Source organism: Cucurbita maxima, unplaced genomic scaffold (assembly GCF_002738345.1).
Source record: "Cucurbita maxima cultivar Rimu unplaced genomic scaffold, Cmax_1.0 Cma_Scf00011, whole genome shotgun sequence".
NCBI classification, from domain to species: Eukaryota; Viridiplantae; Streptophyta; class Magnoliopsida; order Cucurbitales; family Cucurbitaceae; genus Cucurbita; species Cucurbita maxima.
The window spans coordinates 1,304,601-1,330,732 of NW_019272027.1; the positions used below are offsets into that span (position 1 = coordinate 1,304,601).

Here is a 26,132-nt window from a genome sequence, read left to right on the forward strand (position 1 = left end):
CCCCCCCCCCCCCCCCCCACACTACATCAATAACGAATTGCAAGATATTAGAATTTCATATACGGGTGTCTTCTCTCCCAATACCATCAACGTGTTGTGTTGATTTTTGCTCCAATGGCGATGACCATTGAGTAGGTAAAGCTTTGTCATATCTCTTGTGTCTTTCCAATATGCAATCCTAGTTTTACATAGGTTACAATCCTATGTGGGAAGATGCAAGTCCGGTAAGTAACACAATCTTATTTCTACTACAAGTGCATTTGGTCTAGTGGTATGATTCTCGCTTTGAATGCAAGAGGTCTCTAGTTCAATTCTCGAAATGTGCCCGCCCACAACAACCTATATCAATGAAGCTACAAGATATTAGAATTTAATATGCGAGTGTCTCTTCTCTCCCAGTACCATCAACGTGTTTTGTTGATTTTTTTGCTCTAATGGCGATGACCGTTGAGTAGGTAAAGCCTTGTCATATCTCTGTATCTTTGCAATCCTTATCACAATCCTATGTGGGAAGATGCAAGTCAGGTAAGGAACACAATCCTTGTTTGGGTGCGAGAGGTCTCGAGTTCCATTCTCGAAATGCCCCCACAATTATATCAATGAAGCTGCAAGATATTAGAATTTCATATACGGGTTTCTTATCTCCCAATACCATCAACGTGCTGTGTTGTTTTTTGTTCTGATGGCGATGACCATCGAGTAGGTAAAGCCTTGTCATCTTGTTATCTGTGCAATTTGCAATCCTAATTTTACATAGGTCACAATCCTATGTAGGAAAATGCAAGTCCGGTAAGGAACACAATCCTAGTTCTACTACAAGGGCATTTGGTCTAGTGGTATGATTCTCGCTTCGGGTGCGAGAGGTCTGTCTAGTTCGATTCGCGAAATGTGCCCGCCCGCCCACAACTCTATCAATGAATCTGCAAGATATTAGAATTACATATACGGGTGTCTTCACTCCCAATACCATCAACAACGTGTTGTGTTATTTTTTCATCTGATGGCGATGACCGTCGAGTAGGTAAAGCCTTGTCATATCTCTCTGTCTTTCCAATATGCAATCCTAGTTTTACATAGGTTACAATCGTATGTTTGAAGATGCAAGTTCGGTAAGGAACACAATCCTAGTTCTACTACAAGGGCATTTGGTCTAGTGGTATGATTCTTGCTTCGGGTGCGAGAGGTCTTGAGTTCGATTCTCGAAATGCCCCCCACAACGACTATATCAATAAAGCTTGAAGATTTTAGAATTTCATATACGGGTGTCTTCTCTCCAATCATATAAAGCTTGAAGATTTTAGAATTTCATATATGGGTGTCTTCTCTCCAATCATATAAAGACAATTCCTATTTCCTCTTGTACAGATTGTGTATGAATCTACTATAACTCTAGTCTACCTTATTATATCGAATTTCTACTCTTATTTTCTGTTGAGTAATAGAGAGTAAGTCTTGAATGAGCCCCTCGAAAGCTGTCTTCTCTCCCAATACCATCAACGTGTTGTGTTGATTTTTGTTGTGACGGCGATGACCATTGAGTAGGTAAAGCCTTGTCATATCTCTTGTGTCTTTCCAATATGCAATCCTAGGTTTACATAGGCCACAATCCTATGTGGGAAGATGCAAGTCAGGTAAGAAACACAATCCTAGTCCTACTACAAGGGCATTTGGTCTAGTGGTATGATTCTCGCTTTGGGTGCGAGAGGACTCGAGTTCAATTCTTGAAATGTTGCACCCCACAACACTATCTATATCAATGAAGCTGCAAGATACGGGTGTCTTCTCTCCCAGTACCATCAATGTTGTTTTGTTGATTTTTGCTCTAATGGCGATGACCGTCGAGTAGGTAAAGCCTTGCCATATCTGTATCTTTGCAAACCTAGTTTTATATAGGCCACAATCCTATGTGGGAAGATGCAACTCAGGTAAGGAACACATTCCTTATTCTACTACAAGGGCATTTGGTCTAGTGGTATGATTCTTGCTTTGGGTGCAAGAGGTCTCGAGTTCGATTCTCGAAATGCCCCCCACATGGTGATACCATCAACATGTTGTGTTGTTTTTTGTTCTGATGGCGATGACCATCGAGGAGCTTGTCATCTTGTTATATGTGCAATTTGCAATCATAGTTTTACATAGGTCACAATCCTATGTGGGAAAATGCATGTTCGGTAAGGAACACAATCCTAGTTCTACTACAAGGGAATTTGGTCTAGTAGTATGATTCTCTCTTTGTGTGCGAGAGGTCACGAGTTCGATTCTCGTAATGGGCCCTCCCACAACTATATCAATGAAGCTGCAAGATATTAGAATTTCATATACGAGATACCATCAACATGTTGACCGTCGAGTAGGTAAAGCCTTGTCATCTTGTTAATGTGCAAATTTGCAATCCTAGTTTTACATAGGTCACAATCCTATGTGGGAAAATGCATGTCCGGTAAAAAACACAATTCTAGTTCTACTACAAGGGCATTTGGTCTAGTGGTATGATTCTTGCTTTGGGTGCNAGTAGGTAAAGCCTTCTCATATCTCTGTCTTTCCAATATGCAATCCTAGTTTTACATAGGTTATAATCGTATGTTTGAAGATGCAAGTTCGGTAAGAAACACAATCCTAGTTCTACCACAAGGGCATTTGGTCTAGTGGTATGATTCTCGCTTCGGGTGCGAGAGGTCTCGAGTTCGATTCTCGAAATGCCCCCCCACAACTACAGGCCATAGTCCTATGTGGGAAGATGCAAGTCAGGTAAGGAACACATTCCTTATTCTACTACAAGGGCAATTGGTCTAGTGGTATGATTCTTGCTTTGGGTGCGAGAGGTCCTGAGTTCGATTCTTGAAATGCCCCCCACAATACTATATCAATGAAGATGCAAAATATTAGAATTTCATATACGAGATACCATCAACGTGTTGACCATCGAGTAGTTGAGTAGTTAAAGCCTTGTCATCTTTGTTATATGTGCAATTTGCAATCCTAGTTTTACATAGGCCACAATCCTATGTGGGAAAATGCATGTTCGGTAAGGAACACAATCCTAGTTCTACTACAAGGGAATTTGGTCTAGTAGTATGATTCTCTCTTTGTGTGCGAGAGGTCACGAGTTCGATTCTCGAAATGCCCCCCCACAACTACAGGCCATAGTCCTATGTGGGAAGATGCAAGTCAGGTAAGGAACACATTCCTTAGTTCTACTACAAGGGCATTTGGTCTAGTGGTATGATTCTTTTTTTGGGTGCAAGAGGTCTCGAGTTCGATTCTCGAAATGCCCCCCCACAACTACAGGCCATAATCGTATGTTTGAAGATGCAAGTTCAGGTAAGAAACACAATCCTAGTTCTACCACAAGGGCATTTGGTCTAGTGGTATGATTCTCGCTTCGGGTGCGAGAGGTCTCGAGTTCGATTCTCGAAATGCCCCCCCACAACTACAGGCCATAGTCCTATGTGGGAAGATGCAAGTCAGGTAAGGAACACAATCCTAGTTCTACCACAAGCATTTGGTCTAGTGGTATGATTCTCGCTTCGGGTGCGAGAGGTCTCGAGTTCGATTCTCGAAATGCCCCCCCACAACTACAACTCTATATCAATAAAGCTGCAAGATATTAGAATATCATATACAGGTGTCTTCTCTCCCAATACCATCAACGTGTTGTGTTGATTTTTGCTCTAATGGCGATGACCGTCGAGTAGCTAAAGCCTTGCCATATCTCTGTATCTAGTTTTACATAGGCCACAGTCCTATGTGGGAAGATGCAAGTCAGGTAAGGAACACATTCCTTATTCTACTACAAGGGCAATTGGTCTAGTGGTATGATTCTTGCTTTGGGTGCGAGAGGTCTTGAGTTCGATTCTTGAAATGCCCCCCACAATACTATATCAATGAAGATGCAAAATATTAGAATTTCATATACGAGATACCATCAACGTGTTGACCATCGAGTAGTTGAGTAGTTAAAGCCTTGTCATCTTTGTTATATGTGCAATTTGCAATCCTAGTTTTACATAGGTCACAATCCTATGTGGGAAAATGCATGTCCTGTAAGGAACACAATCCTAGTTCTACTACAAGGGCATTTGGTTTGGTCTAGTGGTATGATTCTCGCTTCGGGTGCGAGAGGTCTGTCTAGTTCGATTCGCGAAATGTGCCCGCCCGCCCACAACTCTATCAATGAAGCTGCAAGATATTAGAATTTCATATACGGGTGTCTTCTCTCCCAATACCATCAACAACGTGTTGTGTTGTTTTTTTATCTGATGGCGATGACCGTCGAGTAGGTAAAGCCTTGTCATATCGTCTTTACAATATGCAATCCTAGTTTTACATAGGCTATAATCGTATGTTTGAAGATGCAAGTTCGGTAAGAAACACAATCCTAGTTCTACTACAAGGAAATTTGGTCTAGTGGTATGATTCTCGCTTTGGGTGCGAGAGGTCTTGAGTTCGATTCTCGAACTTCCCCTCCACAACTATATCAATAAAGCAGTAAGATATTATAATTTCATATACGGGTGTCTTCTCTCCCAATACCATCAACGTGTTGTGTTGATTTTTGCTCTAATGGCGATGACCGTTGAGTATGTAAAGTCTTGCCATATCTCTGCAAACCTAGTTTTACATAGGCCACAGTCCTATATGGGAAGATGCAAGTCAGGTAAGGAGCACAATCCTTATTCTACTACAAGGGCATTTGGTCTAGTGGTATGATTCTTGCTTTGGGTGCGAGAGGTCTCGATTTCGATTCTTGAAATGCCCCCCACAACACTATATCAATGAAGATGCCAAGATATTAGAATTAATCCTATGTGGGAAAATGTCCTGTACGGAACACAATCCTAGTTCAGACTACAAGGGCATTTGGTCTAGTGGTATGATTCTCGCTTCGGGTGCGAGAGGTCTGTCTAGTTCGATTCGCGAAATGTGCCCGCCCGCCCACAACTCTATCAATGAAGCTGCAAGATATTAGAATTTCATGACCGTCGAGTAGGTAAAGCCTTGTCATATCTCTGTCTTTCCAATATGCAATCCTAATTTTACATGGGTTATAATCGTATGTTTGAAGATGCAAGTTCGGTAAGAAACACAATCCTAGTTCTACTACAAGGGCATTTGGTCTAGTGGTATGATTCTCGCTTCGGGTGTGAGAGGTCTTGAGTTCGATTCTCGAAATGCCCCCCCACAACTATATCAATATATACGGGTGTCTTCTCTCCCAATACCATCAACGTGTTGTGTTGATTTTTGCTCTAATGGCGATGACCGTCGAGTAGATAAAGCCTTGCCATATCTCTGTATCTCTGCAAACCTAGTTTTACACGAGTTCGATTCTTGAAATGCCCCCCACAACACGAGATCAATGAAGTTGCAAGATATTAGAATTTCATATACGAGATACCATCAACGTGTTGACCGTCGAGTAGGTAAAGCCTTGTCATCTTGTTTATATGTGCAATTTGCAATCCTAGTTTTACATAGGTCACAATGCTATGTGGGAAAATGCATGTCCCGTAAGGAACACAATCCTAGTTCTACTACAAGGGCATTTGGTCTAGTGGTATGATTCTCGCTTCGGGTGTGAGAGGTCTTGAGTTCGATTCTCGAAATGCCCCCCCACAACTATATCAATATATACGGGTGTCTTCTCTCCCAATACCATCAACGTGTTGTGTTGATTTTTGCTCTAATGGCGATGACCGTCGAGTAGATAAAGCCTTGCCATATCTCTGTATCTCTGCAAACCTAGTTTTACACGAGTTCGATTCTTGAAATGCCCCCCACAACACGAGATCAATGAAGTTGCAAGATATTAGAATTTCATATACGAGATACCATCAACGTGTTGACCGTCGAGTAGGTAAAGCCTTGTCATCTTGTTTATATGTGCAATTTGCAATCCTAGTTTTACATAGGTCACAATGCTATGTGGGAAAATGCATGTCCCGTAAGGAACACAATCCTAGTTCTACTACAAGGGCATTTGGTCTAGTGGTATGATTCTCGCTTCGGGTGAGAGAGGTCTGTCTAATTCGATTCGCGAAATGTGCCCGCCCGCCCACAACTCTATCAATGAAGCTGCAAGATATTAGAATTTCATATACGGGCGTCCTACAACATGTTGTGTTGTTTTTTCATCTGATGGCGATGACCGTCGTGTAGGTAAAGCCTTATCATATCTCTGTCTTTCCAATATGCAATCCTAGTTTTACATAGGTTATAATCGTATGTTTGAAGATGCAAGTTCGGTAAGAAACACAATCCTAGTTCTACTACAAGGGCATTTGGTCTAGTGGTATGATTCTTGCTTCGGGCGCGAGAGGTCTCGAGTTCGATTCTCGAAATGGCTCTCTCACAACTATATCAATAAAGCTGCAAGATATTAGAATTTCATATACGGGTGTCTTCTCTCCCAATACCATCAACGTGTTGTGTTGATTTTTGCTCGAATGGCGATGACCGTCGAGTAGGTAAAGCCTTGCCATATCTTTGTATCTTTGCAAACCTAGTTTTACATAGGCCATAGTCCTATGTGGGAAGATGCAAGTCAGGTAAGGAACACATTCCTTATTCTACTACAAGGGCATTTGGTCTAGTGGTATGATTCTTGCTTTGGGTGCGAGAGGTCTCGAGTTCGATTCTCGATATGCCCCCCACAACACTATATCAATGAAGTTGCAGGATATTAGAATTTCATATACGAGATACCATCAACATGTTGACCGTCGAGTAGGTAAAGCCTTGTCATCTTGTTAATGTGCAAATTTGCAATCCTAGTTTTACATAGGTCACAATCCTATGTGGGAAAATGCAAGTCCGGTAAAGAACACAATCCTAGTTCTCCAAGGCATTTGGTCTAGTGGTATGATTCTCGCTTCGGGTCCATGAAGTCTCTTGTTCGATTCTTGAAATGTGCCCGCCCGCTCACAACTATATCAATGAATCTGCAAGATATTAGAATTTCATATACGGGTCTCCCAATACCATCAACGTGTTGTGGTGTAGTGGTATGATTCTCGCTTCGGGTGCGTGAAGTCTCTTGTTCGATTCTCGAAATGTGCCCACCCGCCCACAACTATATCAATGAAGCTTGAAGATATTAGAATTTCATATACGGGTGTCTTCTGAAGATATTAGAATTTCATATACGGGTGTCTTCTGAAGATATTAGAATTTCATATACGGGTGTCTTCTCTCCCAATACCATCAACGTGTTGTGTTGTTTTTTGCTCTGATGGCGATGACCGTCGAGTAGGTAAAGCCATGTCATCTTGTTATCTGTGCAATTTGCAATCTTAGTTTTACATAGGTCACAATCCTATGTGGGAAAATTCAAGTCCGGTAAGGAACACAATCCTAGTTCTACTACTAGGGCATTTGGTTTAGTGGTATGACTCTCTCTTTGGGTGCGTGTGGTCTCTAGTTCGATTCTCGAAATGTGCGCGCCCGCCAACAACTACATCAATGAAGCTTGAAGATATTAGAATTTTATATACGGGTGTCTTCTCTCCCAATACCATCAACGTGTTGTGTTGTTTTTTGCTCTGATGGCGATGACCGTCTAGTAGGTAAAACCTTGTCATCTTGTTATCTATGCAATTTGCAATCCTAGTTTTACATAGGTCACAATCCTAGTTCTACTATAAGGGCATTTGGTCTAGTGGTATGATTCTCGCTTTGGGTGCGAGAGGTCTCGAATTTGATTCTCGAAATGCCCCCCTACAACTATATCTATGAAGCTGCAAGATATAGTTTTGCATAGGTCACAATCCTATGGGAAGATGCAAGTCAGGTAAGGAACGCACTAGCCCAAAGTTCATTTGTGATAACAAATCTTTTGTGACCCAAACTGACCAAGCCATGGCCCGCAATTCCTAGCCATGCCACTCCCACGTGCTGCCCACGTGTCAGGAGCTATAATTGCACTATTTGCACTATTGCGGCAACGGGACAATGATTGTGCAACATTTGTTCTAAACTAGCGAACAAGTCACATTGAAAAATGAGTTTGTAGAATTTGGAGAATTTTAGCCCTAGCGGGTGTAGACTTGATTTTGGTGACCAGTCATACACCCTCGTATTGACACAACAATAATGGTAAAGGCTCATCTAACATGAATGCAAGTAAAATGAGTTTGGAGCGGGCATGGGGCCATAGACAACACGTCCTAGATAAGCATGGTTGAGACACTTGACATGCAACCATATGCCACACGCCTTGGACAAGCATGACCGTGACATCCTCCGCCACTCAATTGGTTGATGTCTCTGCAACCGACTCTTCACAAACTCAACATTGTCTTTCAGCGTTGTATTAATGAAATGATTTTGTAAAATTTTACGTATGCATATCACCGAGAATGATATGTGAGAAAGGAATGGGGGTTGCCTTGCATGATTTAATTACAATGAAAATTTTTGGGACCTCATGCATAATTATATGTTCACGTGCATTAAGATATTTTTCCTTTATGATGAGTACGGATGCATACATTATGAAATGGAAATGATCATCATGTATGTCGTGATTCTAAATCATGATCATCATGTATGTCGTGATTCTAAATCGGTCGCTATTCCCTCCGAGTGTCAGGCAACAGCACTAGAGATGCTAGCCCGACCAGTAGACCTAGAAGGTGTGCGAGTCCACCTAGTAGGCCCATGCTCGCACGTGTGGGTCGTGTGTAGATAAGTAAATACACATCCAATTTTCCCGAATTAGAAAGCCGCCTAATAGAAGACAATTTTAAATGATATGTCTCTTTCATGTTACATGTGTTTGCTTTCACCGACCCCAATAGTGGGGTTAATGAGTATTTCTTAAAATACTCAAGTCTTGTGCTATTCTTATATTTCAGGTAAAGGTAAGACACATATGGTTGATGATGGTATCGTGTTGAAGACCATGGAACCTGTGTTAGGGTAGTTGCATTTTATTTTCGTAGATCTTAGGTTAGAATAGGGTGCTATTTTCAATCTTTTCTTTGATTTATTTATATTTCACATTGGTTATATTTCGTTGTTTTGTTTTACAACTTTTAATGTAAATGTATAAGTCCATGACATCATTTGGTAAATTATTTTAAATGAATGTTTTCACATAGAAAGGTCACGTCATGCATACAGTAGTACCTCTATTTCAATAAAAAAATTAGGATCGTTGCAGGTTTAATAAAAAAATACCTATTAAATGTCTCCATAGCATGGTATATAAGCTATATATTTATACTCTATTATAATGATTTCACACCTGTCTTTAAGTAATGGATATTTATGAAATTGAGATAGAACATGGTATTAGGGTTGACCATGATGCAAGGAGCCTTTCTTGGAAGGGAAAAGAGAATGTGGGTGGCCGGATTCCCATTTTCCATCAAGAAATCGGAAAAACCCGCGAGGTAAGATCTTGAACGTTTTCTCAGATCTACAGTTTTCCTTTGTGAATCAAGATTTGAAATCTTGATATATTCACCTAGGAATAATTCTACGCATGATCTATGAAAGAGTTTGGCTAAGATCTCAACCTGAAGGCGGAGATCCAAGAATTGTCTGAGAACAGTGAACGAACTTCCGACACTCTTAACTCGTCGAGTAGTCAAGCAAAGAATTATAAAAAAAAAAAGTACTAGGACGTAGCCGTAACACGATCTAGAACTTTGCCGAAGAAATCATATCGATCCAAACTACGAATCAAAAGATATTAAAATCGGAAAGGGGACACTGTGTTACAAATTGCAGAGGACAGAGATGAAAAAATAAAATAAAAATAAATAAAAAATTTGGCCGGCAGGTGGTAGAGGGCGGCGTGACAGGCGCTGGATACGATCGTTTACTGGAGCAACGCAACTCCAGCGAGGCGATGACACGTATCGCCTGCAAAGCCCAAGCCGAACCGCAAACGCGAGCCGAGCCAAACCGGACCAACCGACCCGCGAATACGCAGAAGCTGCCGCGTGTGGTAGGCGCGCGTGCGGCCTGTGACTAGCGCACTTCCACGCGTGTGCCAGCGCACTACCGGCGCGTGAGCGAGCATGAAACAACCGTTTTTGCCCGTTTGCCCTCTGTTTGCCCGATTTTTGTTCTGGTTCCAGTTCTAATACTGTTTTTATGTGAATAGGGACTTAATTTAAGGAAATTAGTATTTTTGGACACCTCACGGGCAAAGAAACGCTAGCAAAAGGGCACGAGTCAACCAGGTAAGTCACCACCCGGTGTTGAGGAAGAAATACTTGTAGAATTTGCTTGGATTGCATGCATGCTAGCAATTTGACCTTAGAGTAGCTCTCCATGAATGAGTTTAGTTTTGATTGTTATGAGTGTATTGGGTGAATTATCTGAGTGTTGCTTGTATGCTTTAAGCTTCCGCCATATGTATGCATGCGTTTAATTTATGTTGGAATTGTGTATTCCGCGTTCTGGGTGCTTGATGGATGAGTTCGCCCCATTGAGCGCGAACTTTGTGTTCTAGGTGCTTGATGGAGGCCATCGCCCCGTTGAGCCGGCATGCCTAATTTGCATGAATTATATATTATGATGTTAGAAGACGGTTGCATGCACACTCTGTTAATTGATAGGGCCCATTTCTATGATAAGCTTTGGGGATTACTGTTAGGAGCGATATGTCGCTCTAGCCAGACTTAACTTTCCCCTAGGAACTTAGCGGATTACCACGGCAATAAGGTACCCTAAGAGTGTTCATAAATTGCTAGTGTGAGAACGGTATCTATAGCTTCGTGGGAGGACCAAGGGTCCCTGATCAGTCCTTACTGCTCTTAGCCATTTCGCATGGGAAATGTGTCCTCACGTCGTATAGCCCATTAGTTGCATGGGAACTGGTTGGGTCACGCTCCCATAAGGGGACTATATGGCTTAGGGGTATTCAGCACACCCATAGGCTAGATACCATGTAGCCCCAGATAGCCATGTAGAGGTAGCACCTCATAGAGAGATACCGATCATATTAGCTTGGCGTAAGGAACCTCTAGGCGTCTAATAAAAGAACGATGAACCGGTGAAACCCAAGGGGCAAGCCTCAAGGGATTAAGATTAGAACCAGATGTCCTAGAACCGATTTAGGAAACCATGGGAACTGTTAAGTTAGAATGCGGAGAGAGCCTACAAGTAAGTGGCTTACTGAGTATAATTTTTATACTCATTCCTTTCTATTTTTTTTCTGTTGTCAGGTGTCGATCGAGGTGGAGGAGCGTTCGAGAGCTATGCAGTCACAGAGGGGGTCATTCCGAAACATTAGTCCCTTTTTGGTCTTTTGGAGTCTTTTGCAAATTCCTTTTATATTTGTATTGTATTTCCTTTTTGTAAATTTAAATCCTCTTTGAAATATTTGAAAATTACACTCACTTTCTTCTATTTTAATTTTACTGGATTTTCATCTTTTTATTTTACCTTTCTTTTCATTTTCTTTTCTTTTTGTTTGTTTTCGATTTTGTCTTTTGGGTCACGGTTCGAGCTTCGAAGCCTTGAAAATTGGGTCGTGACAAAACATCACACGAGAGCTAACCAAAATCAGACCAAGAAATTATGTGACGACTTAAGAAAGGGTAACCCAACTAGAAGTCGACCCAAACATGACTCTCGAGCAAAAACAGAGAAGACAAGCTTAATATGAATCAATAAAATGACTCTCGAGCTAAGAGAGACAAACTCATGAGTTATCGGTGAAAACATGATAGTCAAACAAATACAAACTAGCTCAATAGGTCCAATAGGACATAAGACTAGCTAGATCACATTAGTCAATCATCCATTAAGCGACTTATGTCACTATGTGAACTTGACAACAAATGCGACAATGCTAGATTTGTCTAGCCAAACTAGACGTCGGTTAATCTATTTGAACTAGTTAGTTTAAAGACCTACACCGGTAATATCTAGACTTGAAAGTACATTTTATGTCTAGAAACCATATCCTAACACATTAAAACTCTCATACGTATTGACATAATACATATATTGTGTATGATACACCTAGAGATGTCTATCTTAGCTACAGGGACCTACCTAGAACTGGAAGAGGAGATGGGGAATGAGGGAGGGAATGAGAAACTTTTTTTTTTTTTTCTGTTAGATAAATGGGGTCAAGGGATTAAATTATATTTCTCTGTCCTAATCTTTGCCCCGTTTAATACTGATAATATTTTTATAAAAAAACTAAATTAGTTAATTTTGAGACTCTAATCATAATATTTAAACTAAACAATATGTTTTAGATTTTTTTTTTTTTTGAATTATTAAATACCATGTTATAATATTAAAATTAAAATATCTATTTTTTAAAAAATAATAATAAAGGGAGAAAATTCATGTTGAGGTGGGAATGTCTGCTTTAGTTCAAGCCAAACTAAATGGAAAATCTCACGGGATGAAAAATGAAATAGGTAACAGGAATGAGGACGAAGAAACCTTCTTCATCCCGTCCCACCCCATAGACATATCTAGATACACCGAGACCAAAGTAATTAATAATTTTGTGTATGATAAACTAAGTGAGCCCAAACGCGTAAATTTTTATAAAAATAAGGGAAGTAAATTATCAAATAGTGTACTTCCACGTGGCAGTTTCAGTACCATAAGCAGTGGACCCCATGGGAAGATATCCACAGACAGCGATCCACGTCAGAAAAGGATGTCCTTTCTTTTGCCTAAAGACGTTCTGGAAATGGGTGGTAAGTCGGCTTTTAGAGTCCATTTCCCAATAATTTATTTCGAAAAATATCTCTTTAAAGAATGAAATAATTTTAATTTATATTCCAAAATACTCGAAATAATATTGTTTCGATTCAAACCTTAAAATGAAACTATACGAGTCTATGCGATAGATCATTTAAATGTTTTTTGAATGATATGATATTATTCGCTTTGGATATAAGCTTTCATAGTTTTACTTCTAGTTTCATTCACATATTATCTCTTTTTATGCGCCTATGGTCGTATTTTCCAGTAATCTTCTCATCAAAGGAAAAATCACTAAATCTCCCTTAAAATAGTCATTTGTTCGTGTTTACTTTTGAGCAATTAGAGCATATGCACTATCGATTCGATTAGCTCAACCACAGAGCACTATGACTGTCTTCGAAGCAAACTAATAGTGTTGAAACCCTAGTCGGACCATAATTTAAGTAGTTGAATTATGTTCATATGGATTTACAAAGAAATTGAAAAATTATTTCTTGGGAAGAGAAATAAAAATTATTATTCGAAATTAATTATCTCGTTCGATGCATCTTACATTCATAATAATACAATCATATCCGGAACAAGAGACAAATACGAACTGCTTCTTTTTCAATACTCGAAATAAAACTAATACGAGCATTGATCGAAGAAGAGCATTAATTTCATAATCTAAAAATATATGTGGGAAGATTTAAAAAAAAAAAAAAAAGTATATTGAAAGAGAAATGAGAGGCTATTGGTTGGCTGTCGTTTGTTTGAAAAATCTGGCCGGTAGCCCGTTGACAGGCACTGGGAATGGCCCATATTGAACCCCACTCTGTGATCCCACAACTTCCCACCTGCAAACGTAACAAACCCTTTTATTTTCCCATTTACTTAAACTATCAATTTGAACATAACTCAATGATTAAATTAAATAAAATATACGATTAATTCTATTGGTGGGATTTACCTAAATTTGGTAAGGAGGTGATGAAGTAAGATGAGGATCTCCAGCTTGGCAAGTTCATTCCCAGGGCAAGAGTGTACTCCATTGCCAAATGGCATGAATGTATTGGGCCTTGGAGCCACCTGGATAATCCACAATAAAAATGCTTTAATATTATTTTTTGAATTAAATAAAAGAGAAAAAAATATGAATATTCAAAGCTTACCTCAAATCTAGAGGGATCAAAGATTTGAGGGTTTGGGAAGTAGTCAGGACTGTGATGAATATTCCTGAACAAAGGCATCACCTTCCAACCCTTTGGTATTAGGAACCCTAAATATTTAATATTTAATATTTATTAGTAATTTATTTTAATTCAATTTTAAAAAATAAATTAAAAATGATGTGAAATGACCAAAAAGCCCATGGAATATACCTTTATATTCCACATCCACCACTGCCTCCCTAAAAGTGAAGGATATGATACTAGCCATCCTCAAGCTTTCTAATACAACCTGAAAATAAACCACGTGCATGTAAAAACTCAACCGACCGAGATCGAAAGTTCAAATCTTCGTAAAAATCGAACGAGGACGGCTCGAAAACAAACATACCCTATGAGTTAAGGGCATATCCTTAATCTGTGCCCAAGACAGAGGCATCTTCCCATCACCGTTTCTTCTATAAATATCCATCTGCTCTGCCTATTAAAAAACGACGACGTTTTGCTTCAAAATTCCAATAAATGGATAATTGAGTAACTAATATTTGTATAATTCCTTACCCGGACAGCCTCAAAGAGCTTCAAATTATCATGGAGGTACTTAAGGATCCACGTCAGCACACTGGCGGTGGTGTCCTGCGCTGCAAACAGAACTCCGATGATGTTGTCGGCGATCTGATCCTCACTTAAAATTCCACCATTTTCATCTCTGAAGCTCAAGAGATGACCCACCAAATCTCTCTCTGTTACCCTTTTTTCTCTCCTCTCCATTATTATCTCTCCCAGAATCTCTCTAAGTTTCTTCCTTGCCTGTAAAATTCAATGAAATATGTCAAAAGAACATTCTGGGTATCTCCGAAATTTAGAAAGTTTGTGTCTTTTTTGAAAAAGATTGGATTTTTGTAAACTTTTTTTTCATCGTTCTTACTGATAATGCTTTGGAATATGCTGTTCCTGGTAATCTGGTTGGAAAAGAGTTGTAGCCTTTGTCTAATATGCAATAGTTTTCTTTGAGTTTCTCACTGTAATCACTTTCTAGCTTCCCAAACACTGCTAGAATTCCCACATCGAAAGCAAACTGCTTTAACAGAAACAACAGAGATTAGATAAAATTATTCATAATTTCGTGTTTATTTTGAGAAATGTTACGGACCTTTTTCATTTCAAGGAAGGTGTTGATGACGTGGCCGGCGGCAGCCCATGATTCGGCGGCGGAAATGGCGGCGGTTTCAATATGAGGAACAAGGTTTCTGAGGCTTCCGAGACAGAGGGAATTTTGAACAAGTTTCCGAATGTTAGAATGGTAATTTCCCTGGTGGAAGAAAAGCGCCGCCGGGCCGATCATTGTCTCTTTGCTTTTGGGGTAAGTCGGCCGGAATAAATGAGCATTAGTTACCAAAACGAACCGGGCTGCGGCGGCGCTGGCCAACATAACACAAGGACATCCCAAAATGTTGGTTTTAAAAATTTCTCCATATCTGCCACAAAAAAACAGGAAAAGAAACAAAACCCAATTAAAATCTCGAGCTTTTTCACTTGTTTGGTCGATAAAATTCATAAATAATAAAAAAACCATTTTTTTGGTGTTTTCCTTTTATTACCTTCTCTGTTTTTCGGAGAAAAATATGTTGGGATCTTGAGAATAAAGCTGCAAAGTTTCTCCAATCCATGGCAATCCCATGGAACCAGGAGGAAGCCTAAGAGATTTTCTGGGTTTTGGGGTTTCATTTCTCTTGAAATAAAGCAAAAAAGCAGAAGAAATGAGGAATATTATTAAATAAAGAGTGAAAGAGAGAATCTCCATTAACAAAAATGAAGCAATCTCTCTGTGTTTCCCTCTTGAAATTGAGGGTTTTTTCTTGGAACAAAGAGATAAAACGAAAGATGAGAGAGCAAGTGATGGTTTTATGTTGCAAAGTTGAGAGCTTTTTTTGTGAGGGAAATCAGTTTGAGGGCTAAGGGTTTATATAGAACAAAATAAGAGAGTGTGGAAGAAGAAGAAGAAGGATATGGGAATTAGAAAAAGACAATTTTTTTAAATTTTTTGTTTTTTTTAAGACAAAATCTGCCCAAATGCCTCCGTCCATCCTGCACGATCATTAAGTCAACTCACGGTCGAGGGTATTTAAATAGTATGAATATATAAGTAAGAGACACTAAAATCTTATAAAACTCGAGAACGAGAAGAAGAACGAGAAGGATGTATTCATTTTTTTTTATATTTTTAATAATGGATTGATTTAAGAGGGAAGAAAATAGTTCCCACATTAAATGATATACAAATAATCTAGAAAAATCAAGAAAATAATATGTTGAAAAGGTTGAAAAAAGGGGGAGATTTTTTCGAGAAAATTCTGTAAAATATAAAGTGGGTCCAATTTAATAAAATAATAAATATGAGAATACTAAAATATAAAGAATATATTGTGTAGTAAATAAGAGCACTTATAAATATATATTATATATAATAATAATAATAATAAAAGACAAAAATGGATGAATGTAGATGATCCAAGAGAAACATGAATGGTGTCCAACCATTGAGAATCCAATTCCCAAATTAAAAGGGGATGTCCACAGCACTTTTCCCAAGGGATTTGGGTGTTTCCTCCCTCATCAGCCATAATCCTTACCAATCACATTTTTACCATTTTATTTTATTTTAGTGAAGTTTTCAACCATCGACACGTTTATAATCAAAAACTCTTATTCAGATCTTTCTTTTAGCTTTTCCCACTCTATCTGAATGGGAAGGATTTGATTTTGATTCTTGAGATGAGTGTACACGATAAGCAGCATCCTAGACTTAGTTGAGGTTAAGATGATTCGAGGTTCAAGTGCATTGAGCGAGCTCAAACGCTTTCCCTCGGTGAGACATGGATCTCGATCTGCCTCCATGAGAAGAAGTAGAAGTTCTCGTTTATCTAGGAAGCTTTTGGACCCGATGTGGATGTGAAGGTGAAATAGATCCAGTCAGCATTAGGGCGAAGGGTCGCTCAAAAAGCATTGGGATCGGGCTGGGGGAGTCCTCGAAGAACAAGTCCAGGTTGAAATCCTCTGCAGGAAAAAATTCATTAAATCTAATAATTTGTGATGGTTAAATAAAAAAAAAAACTCAATTTGAACATAACTCAACAAATTGAAACATATATCATCGAGTAACATATAATAATAATCAAGATGGATATAAGTAATTATTACTTTTCTTGAAGTTGAAGGGTTGATCTTCACCTTACATTTGGTAACGATAAACTTAACTTCTTGATAGCCTACTCAGTTATAAATTTCAAAAATATCACGTTACCTGAAATTTAAGAGGAGGATAAATGACATTAAGGGGTATTAAAATATATTTTATATAGCGATAATCAGTTAAGATTTTATATTTAATATATTTTATCTTATCTTCAAGATGCATTCTATTTAAACGGGTGAACATTAATGAAAATTGGACTTTAGATCCCATTGGAACTTTTGATCCCACCTATATTTCTTCGACTTTCCATTCCACTTCTGTTTCTCATTCTTAACATGACATCAGAGCATCATTCTTAACATGGTATCATAGTATAGACTCTATATTTGAAGGTTTGTATCTTCAAATTTTATTCCTCCGACTCATCCATTCATCTCTATAATAATTAAAATATGTAAATTTTAATTTTGTAATTTGAAAAAGAAATTTGAGTGAAAGATACTAAACTTGTTGGAAGATCAATTAATTAAAATTTTATCCAATTTAAGTTGCAAATTATTATTTCATAAAATATTCTAAGAATAAGAACACAAATTTATAGAAAAGTTAGGTTTTAAAAGCAACTATCTACGTGATTTTGCACCTAAGAATAAATTAAAAAGTGACTTTATATAAATTGACTATAATCATCAATTGATGACACCCGAGTAAAAATGGCGTATATGAATAAATCGAAACCACATTCAAATGAGAGTAATTGTGAAAATAAGACGACAAAAAAATGTTTAAAGAAAATGAAAATTACTACTTATACCAACAAGGTGCACCTCTATTTTCGGTGGTTCAATCATGAACATGTGGATGAGGAAAAAGTATCTTGAGCGGACTCATGTTGGTTTATAAACATAGTCTTCAAGAAACCGAGAGTAAGTAACGTGACTATGTCTGTAGGCGAATGTCAAAGCTATCAAGTGTTAAATCATGATCAAAATCTTGAAAATGGATGATTACGTTTGTCGAAGGGTCATCTTCTTACGGGAAATCAACCCTAATTAAGGGGTTGTTTGACAATATTTATGTAAAAAATGTGGATTTTTTTTCTTTTCTTCTCTCTTATTTGTTAGGAAGAACGAGACAATTATTCTTATTTCTTACCTAATAGATTTTGAAAGGCATTGCAAATCCTCTTAAATAATTTTTTCACTTCAAATTTTTACAATATTAATAATATCTACTAAAGGTTATAGATTCAAATCAGATTTCACCCGATAAAAAAAGTACAATTTTTTTATTTCAATAGTTAACATGAAAGTGACAATGGAGAGATGGTAAATTTAACGAACATGAGAGTGACGGAAAAATAGAGAAAAAGAAAGCTCATAACGTTGCGAAATCTCTCGAACATCTGTTAGGTATAAGAGTAAGATAGCTTTGTATCGGATATAAAAATGTTATCGAGCGGATGTTGAAAGTGGTCGGGAGAGAGAAAAGAGAGTAATATGCACATGGAGAAATGAAAAAGAATAGATGAGCAAAATGGGACCTTTTTCATGTCCTTTGCCCAAAGGAGGGAGGAAATGGAATATAAGAAGACAACCTATAGCATACCCTCCTTGCATTTATTGCCCAAAAGCTTAGGTGGGTTAGCTACATCATTTTCTTCTTTAAACTTGAATGTTAATTTATTTCCTCATCATTTAATGATTTCCGTGTTTGGATAACTTCATTTTCTTTCGTAAATTTTAGAACGACTTCATTTTTATCGAAAAAAAATTACACATCTAAATTAGAGCTAATATGGAGTATATATATAAAGTTAATTGTTTTCATACGTGTTCTTGTTCCAACTTAAAGCTTAACTCGAGCTTTGGTGTTATCTAACTCACTACTAATACGTCTGTTTTAGTTGTCACTTTCTTGAGACATTTTTATTAGTTTTATGATAATCTCTTCTACAAAGATCAAATCAATTTGTTAAGAATTTCATGAGTTTGATGATAGATGGAAGCCACTGCTCTGCATTCGTGTAAAGACGTGTCCCTAGTATTGTATTGTAAGTGACGTATAGTCTACAATTGAGAAGTAACCATTTTTTTTTTATTATTCTCTATCCTTCTCTAAAGATGATTGGAAGTTCTATGTAATCTTTCAACAGTTTCATAACTTTAGATGTCACAAATAAAACAAGTGTGGAATCAAGCTTCTCGGTGTATAATTGTTCGATTTTTGCTTGATTCTCTCTAGCTTAACTCCCAAATATGGTCGTGTTCTCACATGGAGGTTCATTCTCTAGTTGGCCTCTGCTCCCTAGATTTTTGTGTCTAGTGTATTCTTTAGATATCCTTAGTAAATCACAACTTTGATCTCAATTAATGAAAGTCCGTAGTTGTGTGGTCATGGCTTCTATGAAAGAGACAATACTTGTTCTTGTCATTTTTATATTTATTTTTTGAGGAGTCCTAATGGTAAGGATTACAATGTTCTACATGTTTCAACTAGATCTAAGGAATGATTCAAGGCCAAGAAATTTCAAAAAACATTCATTCTTCATCTATTAACTTCGGTAGACTCAATTTAGCCTCCATTTCATGTGTTACAAATTGGCTCGGGTGAGGAAGGATCATTTGAAACTTTGGAAGCCAACATTTACAAAGCTGAAGTAGAGTACGAGTTTGAAATAAATAGCACTTGATTGATAATTTCTTTGAAGACTTTATTTATTATTTTAATTTCATAACTTATTGCCGAGGAAATCAGAAGTATAGTGTGGAGTTTGGTGGGGGAGTTACTTGCCAATCATGGAATAACATCTTGTAGTGAACATTTGAAAGGTAGCAGGAAATTATCAAACGTGTCAATCATGATCCTAACTTCTTTTAGTGGGCATTTAAAGGACCAAAGGTTTGAGGAAGGCTATAAATACTCATAAAATTGATATGTAAAAATCAGATTTTGAATGAATGACTCAAGTTGAGACTTTACGTTTAGAAATTTGAATATTATCTTTGACATTTCTAAGATTTTAAGCAATTTTTGTAGTAGATTGCATCCAAATGGGTGGGATTCCATTTAGAAAAATGTTCCAAATCTTGTTTCTATATATTTGATTTTAAGAAGTAATCTAATTCTATGATTCTCAGATCTCAATTTTGTTTAAGAATATGTTAATTTCTTTGATTTAAGGGATTTTTATTTATCAAAAACTTGAATTATTGGGAGAAATAGAATTGCTCAGCCTGGCCATTTTTCTCATCAGCTCTCCTTATTTGTTTAAGGTTGCTAATACTAATGTATTTTTGTGTCCTATAAATGAGTTCAATGTCAGAGGTTGATTCCTTTGCTATGACTTTTTACTATCGTCCGACCGTTACTGAGGCTTTTGCTTGTGTTCAATATATAATGACGGAAGCTAACTTTGGTTGGTTAATCCGATCAGTTCATAGATGGTCGGCAAGTATGATGGTCTTAATGATGATCCTCCACGTATTTCGCGTGTATCTTACTGGTGGATTTAAAAAACCTCGTGAATTGACTTGGGTTACAGGTGTGGTTCTGGCTGTATTGACCGCATCCTTTGGTGTAACTGGTTATTCCTTACCTCGGGACCAAATTGGTTATTGGGCAGTCAAAATTGTAACAGGTGTACCGGAAGCTATTCCAGTAATAAGGTCGCTTCTTACCTTTTAAATGAAGGAGTCTCTTTTGGCCTCTATTCGATTATCAACCAGTGAATGTGAGGTTTCTGTTAGTCTTTTCCTTCTAATACCTAAATCACAAAGGCACATACTAGTTCTTTGAAACAGCTAATCCACCTTCATTCTATTTCTCTAAAACCATTTTCCAAATGAACCCATCAATGAATAAACGAATGCTCTATCTTCAACTGCATCTGAAACTTTATGGAGTTCCATCCACGTACGTGTTTAGGTGTGCCACTAGATCCATCTTCCGATCATAAGGTTTGATATGTGGAACTCTCGAGAACTTTCATGACCTAATTTATCCAAACCAAGTTGGTTTTCTACGGAGGGCTTCTTACCTAATCCCCTCATCGGTCATAACTTGTAGCTTCCACTTTTTCGGTATTAAAATTTTAAAGTCTAATCTTATCGCGTTGTCTTTTCAAGACATTATTATTAAGGTCAAAGTCAGCCTCGACTGGAACTGCTTAGCACTATTTGTACGACATAATTGACTTTGTCGATCCTCGAGCTGAGAGGTTCAACCTCTTGGGTTTCTAATACAGTGGCTTGATAGGATGAGAAATGGAATAATTTATTAATAAATGTATTAAACAAACCTACAAAATTGGTGGAAAAGATTAGTTGGTAATTTAGTGGGAGGGACAATGCGTCACGTGGAATGGGACCCAAAAATAAAACGGCGGTGCATTAGGGCTCACAAGGTTGTCATCATGGACGTCCCGTTGTGATCTCCTGATATTACAGATCCCATGGTGAAGCCAACGTCATCCCCTCTATTGTGGGTCCAGTCGGTGCCCCAACTTACGGAGAAACCACCACGTGGAATCCCCTACAAGCTGGCACCCAATTTCCTTTACTTTTTAGATTTTTTATCGTTCCTGCCTCGCTCTGCCACGTGTCAATATCTGGATGGTTGGCGAAGGGGCTGGTACTCTGTGGGTCCGCACCAGTAAACCCATCCAACCGTCACCATCTGATAAATATTTTGTGGGGCCCATCCCATATGTTTATGTACTTCATTGTGTATAAAATAAAACAAAATAAGTTAATTAATTAATTAGCTTTAAAAAAAAGAAAAAAAAAAAAACATACCTCAACTAATGCCACAACCTTCGTTTTTACCTAAGAGATTATTTTGAAAAAAAAGTAAATATTTAAAAACACCAAGTAACGCTCTCCCTTCTTGAAGTTAGACATGCATACGTACATATAATCAGTATATAACTTGACTCTAACCAGTTTATAAAGACATTACCTACTTAACCCAAAAAGATGGGATAAATTATAAGAAACCCATGAACAATTTATGGCTTTAAATAATGGTTTGATTTTATGTGCCGACCAAGTACTAGTTCACATGTGTGGTTCCTCGCCCCCTCCTAGGATGGGTTTACAATCCAAATTTTCTATTTAGGGGACTATGGCTATTTCCACAAGGTGATGACACCTAGTCACCTCGACGCACTGTCATAACTCGGTCTAAACCTAGCTCGACGACTATGGGCCTACCGCTTAGCAGTGGATGCTAGTGGATTCAATCTAGGTAACTAGATAACACTATTGGGGTACTGAAATGGAAAGCGTAGTGGAGAATCTGATGATACCATTCACACTACTAACGCCCTGTACAACTACCCTAGGCATTCATGAGTGTCGTGGAGGTCTACTAAGTTCTTAGGGTATTTAGGCGGCTTAGAACATTAACTTTCTACTCAATAACTCTCTATACTAACTCCTTGAGTTTTCTTGGTCTTGGACCACTAGGGTCTAGACCACTAATCATCTTGGAGCATTGGAGCATTGGAGCACTAGGATTTAAACCCTTGATCGCCGCTCATGAACCTAAAGTGCTAGATCTACTAGAGGCATCTTGATTTGGGTTATAATTTAACCAGCCAAACTCTAGCGTCATAATCTTAACTTAATGCATGAAACTATGCTCTACAGGGAGAATTCTAAATCCATCACCTGAAGCTATCCTACATTTTCATGCATGCTTGGTTAAGGAGATAATCGTATCAATCACCTAAAGTACAGAATACATGATCATCCTCCTTCTAGCACAAAAGACAACATTAAAATGTCATGCACTATGTAAGTCGCACCTAAAGGCATTATCATAATTTCACATAACATACCAAACACTCTCATCCAAAATTGCTCCCTAAGGTCCTACTCATACATTTTCTATACATATAAGACAAGTTATGTATGCATGTCATATATCCTAGTGATCCCTACAAGTATTACTTGATGAAGTCCAAATAGCTACTTGCATAGGTGAAGTGTGTCTTCCTGAGCTTGATTTATTGCTTGTTATGAGTTCTGAATTTTCTGAAAAATTCTTTGGTAGGTCCTAATTTAATTGAAATCAAGATTGGAGTGAAAGTTGTCGAACAGAAGTCGAACATGTAAAAAAACAGTATTCACGATCTTCACATGTGCCTACATGCCCTATAGGTGCTCACACCCTCTACAAATTGGTAGTCGCAGCTAGCAAGTCGATTTTTGGTCAGGTTGGTGGCTTCATAGCAGGTCTTCGGCTCGACTATATCCAATACTCCTTCAAGTCTTTGTTGCATCGCTTGCAGACATAGGGTAACCCATCCTTTTTTAAATAAAGAGGGAGGGGCAAAAAAGACTTTGACCATTTTTTCTTTTTTTTTTTTATATATATTTATTGTGTTACGGAGTTTTCTCTTCTACCCATCTCAAAATTAAGTGTAACGACTTTAGATGTTTACTTAACCTAAAGTCACTATTACATATCTAAAGTAATTATTTTATACCGAAATAATAATTTTTAAACATAATCATAAAACATGGTTAGAGACTCATGTTTATTAAAAGGTCTTTAAAAAATAAATTAAAATAGACCTAAGTAAAATAAAACAGAAATACTCTATACTAATCTATACTCTACGAAATTAAATACAGCTACTCTATGCATGTGTCAGCAATACAGGAAAGCATTGCCTTTACAGGTAAAATATGAGTAGCATGTGATTTGAGTATTTAAGAAATACTCAATAAGTGACCCCCACTATTGAGATGAGACAAATACAATCATGAGCGAGACCTATCATTTAAATTCGTATTCTCTTAGCGACTATTCTAAGCGAGTAATTGGATGTGTATTTATTATTCTACACACGGCTCACACGTGCGAGTATGGACCCACCAATCGGTTCACACACCTCCTAGGCCCCTTTCCTAGTCGAGTTAGCATTTTCTGGTGCTATTGCTAGTAGGAATAGTGATCGTCACAACATTATGATAATTATAATGATCGTTTTCATGTTTCATAATGTACATATTCTTACCATCGTAAAAGAAAAAATTCTCCGATGTACGTAACATACAATAATGTATGAGTTCCCAACATTTTCATTCATCCATATAAAACAACCCTTTTCATCTTTCTTCATATCATATCACTTTTATCCTAGTTTTCAATACATGTATCTGAGTTGTGCATAATGTCAAAACATCTTATTGTATGTCATTTATATTATAGTTTATGTCACATTGTATCATATTATACACGTATCATATCATAAAACATATCATGTCACAACATGTATCGTATTCATAAACATATCATATTGTGTTTGATAGTAAAACTTAATTTAAAAATTATTTGAATATTATTTCATGCAATGACCTAGAGGACAAAGCGTCCAAAGGCAAGTTGGGGAAGTGTGGAAACGTTGCAGATTCTAAGAACCCAAACAAATATATTCATTTTTTGTGGCTTTGTGAGCTTAATCTGCCTTGAAAACAGCGTCGCATACAAACAACCACCCCCCTTCCTCTTTCTTATCATACCCACAAAAACTTTTCATTATTTCTTCTTAAATTAATCAAATTATTCCTAAATTCTATACTTTTTATCTCAAAAAAAAAAAAAAAAAAAAAAAAAAAAAAAAAATCTTTAAACCCTTTTAAAAGTTTAAAAAATATTATTTTTTTAATAATATTTACAAAATACCCTTAAATTATTAATATCTTTTTAAAAATATTAAAAAATATTTTTTAAAAGTAGCATTAATACCGCACTTCTATTTAAAAAAATATTTTATGATCAATATATGGGCGAAGACGGTCTATTGATACATTATAGATCATCTTCAAACTTCTTAACCTTATTTTTTAAAGTTCGTAACAATAAGAATATTTTTTTAAACTTGAAGGGTATTAATGAAACATCAATATTTTCATGGTAATTTTTTTTTAATTTTTGTTAAAAAAAAAGTTAGATATTATTAACCCTTTTTAAGAATATTTTTATTTTTTATTAATTTCGTAATTTTTTTTAAAGGAAACTTGCAATTTTTAAAATTTAAATTATATTTTCTTAAATCAGACTTTCAATTAAGTTCTTGGAAGTACCACCAACTTTATATTTTGAATATATACCGATTTAAACTTTAAAATTTTGAAGTGAAAATTTATGATCAACATTTAAAAATAATATATATTGTAATATAAAAAAGATGAAAATTTAATAATACCATATAATGTAAAAAAAAAAAGAAAAAAAAAGGTGTTGAAATGGTAAAATAGAGATAGAAAACCCAAAAGGGTCGGCGTGAGCCCATTCCTAAAGAAGAAAGAGAAGTTAGGTTGTTAGGGCACTCTGCCCATCATTGGAGGGTTGAACAATCTTTACTTTAATGCCCCAATAACTTTGAACATTTCCTTTGATTCTACATATCTTTCTACATTATTATGCCCTTTTCTTATGCTAATATACTTTATTTCTTTCAAATTTGTTATTGGTATTGTGGCACTCAAGTAAGGAAATGGTATATGAATGAATCGAGACCGTGTTTAAATGAAAATAAATGAGAGTGATCCTAAAAAGAATGATGAATAACAAGAATTTAAAGGAACTGAAAATCATTATCTATATTGACAATGAATAACAAGCATGCTTTATTTGGAACAATTCTATGTTGGGTGACTTCTTGATAAGTTTTCTAACAAGCATGTGAGTGAGACAAAACATGTTAGAAGAACTTGTTTTATTAGTCTATGGAGATAGTTTTCACTCGAAGAGTAAGTAGCGTTACCATGTTGTAGAGTATGTAAATCTAAATTCTGAGTTTTGATATGAATTTTGGGCATGAGTCGCTACCATTACTGTTGACTATGAGCATGGTGGACTCCACCTCAAATATGACAAGATTTTGATGTCGGTAGAGAGTGAAAATAGGAGCTATTGCAATTCTCGTTCTCTTTTCTATTCAAGATAGCAATGAGGGCAAAAGCGCAAAAAGTAGCTGTAGAGGAGCGGCTATAAAACGACGATTAGCTCCTCTCGGCCAACGAAAAGTGAAAAAAAAAAAAAAAAAGTTCAAAAAAATTTATCATGAACATGTGTGACTA

At 37.1% G+C, this 26,132-nt stretch overlaps 1 protein-coding gene and 10 non-coding genes across 11 annotated transcripts; 10 read left to right on the plus strand and 1 right to left on the minus strand.

Moving 5' to 3' along the window:
• The first annotated feature begins 1,139 nt into the window (after window positions 1-1,139).
• On the plus strand, window positions 1,140-1,211 carry TRNAP-CGG. Its single transcript has one exon. It is a non-coding gene; the product is annotated as a tRNA-Pro (tRNA).
• Window positions 1,212-1,955: 744 nt separating this feature from the next.
• On the plus strand, window positions 1,956-2,027 carry TRNAP-UGG. The gene has a single exon. It is a non-coding gene; the product is annotated as a tRNA-Pro (tRNA).
• A 604-nt stretch (window positions 2,028-2,631) lies between these two features.
• TRNAP-CGG lies at window positions 2,632-2,703 on the plus strand. The gene has a single exon. It is a non-coding gene; the product is annotated as a tRNA-Pro (tRNA).
• A 500-nt stretch (window positions 2,704-3,203) lies between these two features.
• TRNAP-UGG lies at window positions 3,204-3,275 on the plus strand. The gene has a single exon. It is a non-coding gene; the product is annotated as a tRNA-Pro (tRNA).
• Window positions 3,276-3,351: 76 nt separating this feature from the next.
• On the plus strand, window positions 3,352-3,423 carry TRNAP-CGG. Its single transcript has one exon. It is a non-coding gene; the product is annotated as a tRNA-Pro (tRNA).
• A 73-nt stretch (window positions 3,424-3,496) lies between these two features.
• TRNAP-CGG lies at window positions 3,497-3,568 on the plus strand. Its single transcript has one exon. It is a non-coding gene; the product is annotated as a tRNA-Pro (tRNA).
• Window positions 3,569-5,106: 1,538 nt separating this feature from the next.
• TRNAP-CGG lies at window positions 5,107-5,178 on the plus strand. Its single transcript has one exon. It is a non-coding gene; the product is annotated as a tRNA-Pro (tRNA).
• A 362-nt stretch (window positions 5,179-5,540) lies between these two features.
• TRNAP-CGG lies at window positions 5,541-5,612 on the plus strand. The gene has a single exon. It is a non-coding gene; the product is annotated as a tRNA-Pro (tRNA).
• A 663-nt stretch (window positions 5,613-6,275) lies between these two features.
• On the plus strand, window positions 6,276-6,347 carry TRNAP-CGG. Its single transcript has one exon. It is a non-coding gene; the product is annotated as a tRNA-Pro (tRNA).
• A 231-nt stretch (window positions 6,348-6,578) lies between these two features.
• Window positions 6,579-6,650, plus strand: TRNAP-UGG. The gene has a single exon. It is a non-coding gene; the product is annotated as a tRNA-Pro (tRNA).
• A 6,534-nt stretch (window positions 6,651-13,184) lies between these two features.
• LOC111486079 (abscisic acid 8'-hydroxylase 4-like) lies at window positions 13,185-15,760 on the minus strand. Its single transcript, XM_023133086.1, has 9 exons — window positions 15,443-15,760; window positions 14,995-15,319; window positions 14,770-14,919; window positions 14,403-14,651; window positions 14,233-14,322; window positions 14,055-14,133; window positions 13,845-13,951; window positions 13,643-13,761; window positions 13,185-13,529 (listed from the first exon to the last, which is right to left on the minus strand). Exons 1-9 carry the CDS (start codon window positions 15,643-15,645, stop codon window positions 13,424-13,426), a joined length of 1,428 nt encoding a protein of 475 aa, XP_022988854.1. The 5' UTR covers window positions 15,646-15,760; the 3' UTR covers window positions 13,185-13,423.
• Between the last annotated feature and the right edge of the window lie 10,372 nt (window positions 15,761-26,132).